Below are 7,324 nucleotides of genomic sequence, written 5' to 3' on the forward strand. Positions count from 1 at the left end.
GGCACATAAAAGACACCATTTCGAGCGTGGCCGTTTTTGTGCGGGTGACACGTAAAAGCACCCACTACACTCTCTGAGTGGTTGGCGTTAGGAAGGGCATCCAGCTGTAGAAACTCTGCCAAATCAGACTGGAGCCTGGTGTTGCCATCCGGTTTCACCAGTCCTCAGTCAAATCGTCCAACCCATGCTAGCATGGAAAGCGGACGTTAAACGATGATGATGATGATGATGATTAGGGTTGCAAGCTGGCAGAATTGTTAGCATGCAGAGGAAAATGCTTAGCAGTATTTCATTTGCCACTACGTTCTGTGTTCAGATTCCGCCATGGTCACCTTTACCTTTCATCTTTTCAGGGTCGATAAATTAACTACCAGTTGAGTACTGGGGTCAATGTAATCGACTATCCCCACCCCAAAAAATTTCAGGCCTTGTGCCTGTAATAGGAAGGATTATTATTTTTATTGTTTTTAGCTCATGGGGCGAAATGCTTAGCGGTATTTCGTCTGTCTTATGTTCTGAGTTCAAATTCTTCCAAAGTCGACTTTGCCTTTCATCCTTTCGGGGTCGTTGAAATAAGTATGTTATACACAGGGGCCGATGTAATCAACTGGCCTCCTTACCCAACAATTTTCAAGGCCTTGTGCCTAGAGTAGAAATAATTATTATTATATAAAATCACACCCTACCCCCTGTATGGGGACTGGCATGTCTATGAATAACACCAACGTTTCCTCTGCATGTCGTAAAAGGCAACTAAAAGGAGGTTGAGGCAGGGTTTGTCCTCCAACCTCACCAGCAGCAACTATTCAAACAGACCCCTGGGCTTGGAAGGTTGTCACCTGAGTGGTGCAACGGTGTCATCCACCTGGTGTTGGGAATCACCAACAAAATGGTGGATGCAGCAACATACTGTTGCAGCACTTTCCTTCCATACTACTACTACCCTCTAAAAATAGGACTTAGTCGTTGGATATAATCCTAAATATGAAAAAGTGAAATGAATTATTTGGAATACCTAGTTCGAGATTTTATTATGAACATAAATAAAACGGTATGGTCACGTCTGGAATGCCTTCGATCATAAGATCTGCTCGATCGGGTCTGATTCTAGGCTAATCTCCAACTAGCTGCTTCAAGGTTCATTTTGCAGCGAAACTAAGATGAGTTGAGTTATGTCCCTTGTCGAGATGCACGTCAAATTGTTAGCAGTAATGGTTGTAAGATTTAAACAAAGCGTAATGGTAAGGTTTAAACTCAGTGTGACCTATTTAGTGTTAGTAGTAAGAGTTAAACTAGTGTGTATATGTGCGACTACATCAATGTCAACCTCTAATTTAACTTTGTAATAGTTTTCAAAAAGGTAAAATGTCAAGTTTATGATTGGCTATGTCACCAATGGATGCTGTATTCTATCTTGATTAACGCACAGAACATTACATTACCTGGTCGTCTTCTCTGCAGAATTGGTATACTCTTTTACTTGTTTCAGTCATTTGACTGCAGCCATGCTGGAGCACCGCCTTTAGTCGAGCAAATCGACCCCAGGACTTATTCTTTGGAAGCCTAGTACTTATTCTATCGGTCTCTTTTGCTGAACCGCTAAGTTACGGGTACCTAAACACACCAGCATCGGTTGTCAAGCGATGTTGGGGGAACAAACATAGACACACAAACACACACACACACACATATATATATATATATATGATGGGCTTCTTTCAGTTTCCGTCTACCAAATCCACTCACAAGGCTTTGGTCGGCCCGAGGGTATAGTAGAAGACACTCGCCCAAGGTGCCACGCAGTGGGACTGAACCCGGAACTATGTGGTTGGTAAGCAAGCTACTTACCACACAGCCACTCTTGAACAGAAAAAAAATATAATTTTCTTTGTAGTGTACTTAACTCTATATAATAAGTCTGTTATTAATATATCTCTTAATTATCTGCTCCATAATAAAACTTAATCATTTTTTCCCTTTTTTTGGTGTGGGTGTGTGTGTGGAAAAACGTGTTCTTTTTAATGTTTCTTACAGATTCTTGTGAGTTATGCCAAGAAGTCCTCAGTTTCATTGCAGCACTGCGCAGTTCTCTCCCTTGTATTGCGTTCTTATGGCGGATCCATTCCATTAACCAGTTTTGTTAGTATATTTCTGCTGAAGTACGCTACTTTTCTTTAAATTAATTTTGAAAATAAATGAAGAATTTATTAAAACAATTTTGTTATTATAACACTAGTGTTTGGAATATGAATTAATATGAAATTTTGATGGAAGGTTTTTCAATTATGCAATAATGAATTTGTATAATAGAACTAAAGGTGGTCTTAGGCAGGTTGGTATCAAATGGTATTAAACAGTGCACACACACACACACACACACACACAAACACATTCTGAAATATGATAACCCTGCACTTTAAGTAAAGATCATAGTACAATGCTTATCCATATTTATGGATTTTCCCTATTTCTCTAGATGTTACATTAGCAAGATTAGAGATATTTTGGTACTGGGGATTCTGCACAAAATCCATTTGGTATCAGAAGTTTTGGTACCAAGAAAATTATACTTTTACTTCACATAACATCTGATTTAGAGTACCCCGACTAGCTGATGCCAGTACCCCCTGACTGGCTCTCGTGCTGGTGACATGTAAAAAGCACCAACTCAACGTGGCCAATGCCAGTGCCCACCGACTGGCCCTAGTACCGGTGGCACATTAAAAGCACTATCCAAACATGATCAATACTAGAGCCACCTGACTGGCTCCTATGCCAGTGGCACATAAAAAGTACCCACGACATTCAGAGTGGTTGGCGTTAGGAAGGGCATCTAGCTGTAGAAACATTTCCAGATCAGATTGGAGCCTGATGCAGCCACTGGCTCTCCAGACCTCAGTCAAACTGTCCAACCCATGCCAGCATGGAAAACGGATGTTAAACGATGATGATGATGATGAAACTATCTCAGAAGCTAAGGAAGCAGATATGTTCAAAGAATTTGTTATGACTTTATTTTACTCAAAGTATTCTTATGCCTGTAATTAAATTGATGTGTGGAAAGGAGGAGACAGATCTGTGAATGAGTTTGGTTGGTGGTTTGTTGAATAAGGCTAGATGAGATGAAATAAATCTCTCATTTTAATTTAAAGAGCACTCGGAGAGCGTAGACCTCCACCAAGGCAACACCAACATCCTCTCAACGATTAACCCGAGATGATTTTTTAAAATGAGAATATCTGAAATAAACTCGACTGCTGTCACAAACGAGAATACTAAAAATGAACTGGACCACTCTCAAAAATTAAGTAAAAAAAAAACAGGAAAAATAATCCTGAATCTTTGTCTGGCTCCAGATCAATCCCAGAATCTAATCAGTTTGTGCTAGTCATGAGGTCAGACATTCCTGAAAGTTTCATCCGAATCCATCCAGTGGTTCTTGAGATATCTTGTCCACAGACAAACAAACAAACAAAACAATACCTTCTCCTTTGCTACAATGGAGGTAATTAATGAATTAATGCAAATGAATCACTTTGTACCATCATGTGATTGCAGTGTTATTCTTCTTTTCAATAAAGTGTCAAAAATGAGAGGAAAAAATGGTCTTAGCATAACATGCATTGAAATCTGCGTATGAAATGTAAAGAAAAATGCAGTAATCCCTCGCCATATCGCAGTTTATTATTAAAGCTTACATCGTTTCCTCCGTGGTGTTGTTTTGCATTCATAATAAAATAAATACCGTAAATCCTAGAGTATAGTCCGGCCTTGAGTATAATACGCAGGGGATTTTTAGGGGGCTGTACCTCTGAAAAACTTAAACCTTGTGTATAATACGCACCCCTTCTCTAACTTGAGTCAAGGAGGTCTATATAACGTAATGTCTATATACAGTAACGTCCTTTATTATTATTGTGTATATAATATAATGCAAATGTGTAGCTTTTTTGTGCACTTTGTTTGCAGAAAATAAAGAAATAACAGTAATAATGTCTGTGAAAAATAAATATTAAGTAAATTGCCTTTACATATTTATCACTTAGAAAATTTTGCTTAGAAAATATTTTTTTCATTTTTAAACTCGTGTATAGTACGCACTAGAAATTTTGGGGGAAAAAGTGCAGTTATACTCAAGGATTTACGGTATATACAATTTATAAAAATTAAAAAAAATATACAGTACTGTTTCTACTTTGCAGATTTTTCACCTATCTCAGCGGGTTTTGGAATGTAACAGCCACCATAGCCGAGAGATTATTTATTGTACAGCACAACACCCATGACTTTCTGAGACATTCTTTACACATTCAGAATTATGAAAGCATGGAATAAACTCCCTTTGTCAGTTGTTTGCTGCCAGGACACTGCATCCTTCAAACATTCCATGCTTCCTGTAATTCACCAACATTACTCCTGACGTTCCTCTGCATTTTTTCCTTTTTTTTATGACTCTTTAAGGCTCCCTTTCTCATCTTTTTTTGTGTTTTACCCTTTGTACTCTGCATCTTCCTTCATCTTTCATTCTTGTCCTTCTTTACTTAACTGTTTTCTGTATCTTTTAACATTTTCTGATGAGTTATAATGCATTTTTACACTGTATACAATAACCTCATTATTATTATTATTATTACAGTAATCCTTTGACTATCGCAGGTGTTACATTCCAAAACCCCTTGCGATAGGTGAAAAGTCGCGAAGTAGAAACCGTACTGTATATCTGTTTTATTATTTTATAATTTGTATATATTTATTTTATTATAAATGCAAAACAACACCACACGCTCACCTCCCGAGTTTTGTTTTCCATACAGTATATGTGATTCTTTGTTTACTCATCTACAGTACACTACGTATTTTCTTTTAATATATTATATGTTATACGGTGCAGTACTGTACTGTCATCATCATTGTTTAACGTTCGTTTTCCATGCTGGCATGGGTTGGATGCTTCAACTGGGGTCTGGAAAGTCAGGAGGCTGCACCAGGCCCCAATCTGATCTGGCAGTGTTTCTACAGCTGGATGCTCTTCCTAACGCCAACCACTCCGAAAGTGTAATGGGTGCTTTTTACGTGCCACCAGCACAGGGGCCAGAGGAGCTGGCATCAACCAAGATCAGATATTAATTTTTAGATGTGAAAATGCTTATTTTACCACAGAAATACTTAGAATCTAAAAAAATATAAATACCAATCAACCACAGAAACCCACAATATAAATTTACATATATTAGCCAGAAAAATCTGCCATGTACTGAGGGCGTGATAGATGAACTGCGATATGGTGAGTGATTACTGTATTTACGAGCTGGCAGAATCGTTAGCACACTGGGCAATATGCTCAACGGCATTTCATCTATCTTTACGTTCTGAGTTCAAATTCCGTTGTGGTCGACTTTGCCTGTCATCCTTTTGGGGTAGATGAATTAGGTACCAGTTGAACACTTGGACTAATGTAGTTGACTCATCCCCTCCTCCCCACCAAATTGCTGCGCTTGTGGCAAATTTTGAAACCAGTATTATTATTATTATTATTGTGAAGGCACATAGCCTGGTGGTTAGGTGTGTTGCACTCGTGATCATGAGATTGTGGTTTCAATTCTCAAACAGCCTAGATGGTCATAGCCAAGTTGGTATTAAAAAGTTTTAAAAAGAGGGAGATTGCTTGATATAATTCTAGAAGCCTCTTAAAAGGTCAGCACTGCAATGTCTTTGCTCAATTAGAGATAGCTTGGGACTAATCATTAACTAATCTTTTCAAATTAATTGTTTTAATTAATTTTTTTTTTTTCCTTTATTACATTATCTTTCTGACATTTTTTTTATTTGATTTTATTGAAGGTATGGATTTTTTTTTTAAAGAAATACATCTTTAATGATTTTCTTTCTTTTTTTCTTTCTTTTTTCTTTTCTGCTAATACTTTCAGAAACCCCAACTTCTGGCAAGCTGGTGGCTGTTTTCTATTGTCATTTAGCCTGTTTGATCTTTGGCATGTAAGTGAAAAGGCACCGGAAGAAGACAGAGTGAAACGTTTGGTTTATGAGGCTAGAAAATCTCAGAAAGATGGAGAACTATTGAAATGTGAGAAGTATTACCATGAAGCGTTGTCTGTTGTCATACAGAGACACCAAAACAAAGAAATCGATGACAACGAACTACTTCAGGCAAGGACATATCTGTTTGACTGTCTGGCTAACTTGTCTTTCAGCTTAAATGAATTTGACAAGGCAGAGAAACTGTACAAGGAGACAATCAAAGGTTGTGTACAAGCAGGGATGCCTGCTGACGGCAATGTTATTTTAGAAATTTCATTGAAATTGGCCAACATCTATGCCATCCAGGACCGATCTGAGGAAGCTATTTTGGGCTTTGAGTTTTGCATAAACACTCTGAGAGAGAAGTTAAAGGAGGGGGAGAAGAAAGAGGAGGTGAAGAAGGAGGAAAGTAAGAAAGAAGATGAATGGGAGGAATTGTTTAAAGATACTGAGGCGTTGTTAGGTATGTGTTTAGATAGCTACGGCCGTTATCTTCTTCGATTGTCTGACTATGACAAGGCAGAAAAAATGCTAAGTGACTCTTTTTGTATAGCGAAAAAATGTCTTGGAGACACTCACAGACAGACTTTAGTAATTATGACTAATTTAGGAGTAGCAAACATTTTCAAAAAGAACTATGCACTTGCCGAGCAGTTAATACTGCAAGCTATCAAAATTGGAGAAGATATTGATGCAGAGGAAATATCTGCACTTTACTGTAATCTGGGTGCAGTCTATCTTGCACAGATGCAGATGGAAAAGGCTCATGAAGCATGCCTAAAAGGAATGGCCTCTGCACAGAGGAACAATGACAGCATTGCTGTAAGGAAGGCGAAAACCTGTCTGCAAAAGGTCACTGACCACAAAAATGAGAAAGTTCAAGTGTCAGCCGGTCAGGCACGAAGTTGACAAATGAGATCTTAGGTAATTGTTATATAACCTAAATATTATTGTTGTAGAATAAATTGTATAAGAAATATTCTCAGTCAGCATGTTTTATTTGATTTCTTTCATGTTTTCTGTTTTCAACCAAGAGCACCACATTGTTATTTACTCTTTACTCTCTCTTTTACTTGTTTCAGTCATTTGACTGTGGCCATGCTGGAGCACCGCCTTTAGTCGAGCAAATTGACCCCAGGACTTATTCTTTGTAAACCTAATACTTATTCTGTTGGTCTCTTTTGCCGAACCGCTAAGTTACAGGGACGTAAACACACCAACATCGGTTGTCAAGCGATGCTGGGGAGACAAACATATACACACACATATATATATATATCGTTGCCAG

General features: G+C 38.1%; 1 protein-coding gene across 1 annotated transcript in view; it reads left to right on the forward strand.

Annotated features, from left to right (window-relative positions):
• Positions 1 to 7,025, forward strand: part of LOC106879250 (tetratricopeptide repeat protein 19, mitochondrial) — a 16,522-nt gene extending 9,497 nt beyond the window's left edge. Inside the window, exon 2 of the mRNA XM_014928741.2 lies at positions 5,928 to 7,025. Within this exon, the coding sequence (XP_014784227.1) occupies positions 5,928 to 6,945 (1,018 nt within the window). The 3' untranslated portion in view covers positions 6,946 to 7,025. The remainder of the gene's footprint in view (positions 1 to 5,927) is intronic.
• Positions 7,026 to 7,324: the final 299 nt, after the last annotated feature.

Source organism: Octopus bimaculoides, chromosome 2 (assembly GCF_001194135.2).
Source record: "Octopus bimaculoides isolate UCB-OBI-ISO-001 chromosome 2, ASM119413v2, whole genome shotgun sequence".
NCBI classification, from domain to species: Eukaryota; Metazoa; Mollusca; class Cephalopoda; order Octopoda; family Octopodidae; genus Octopus; species Octopus bimaculoides.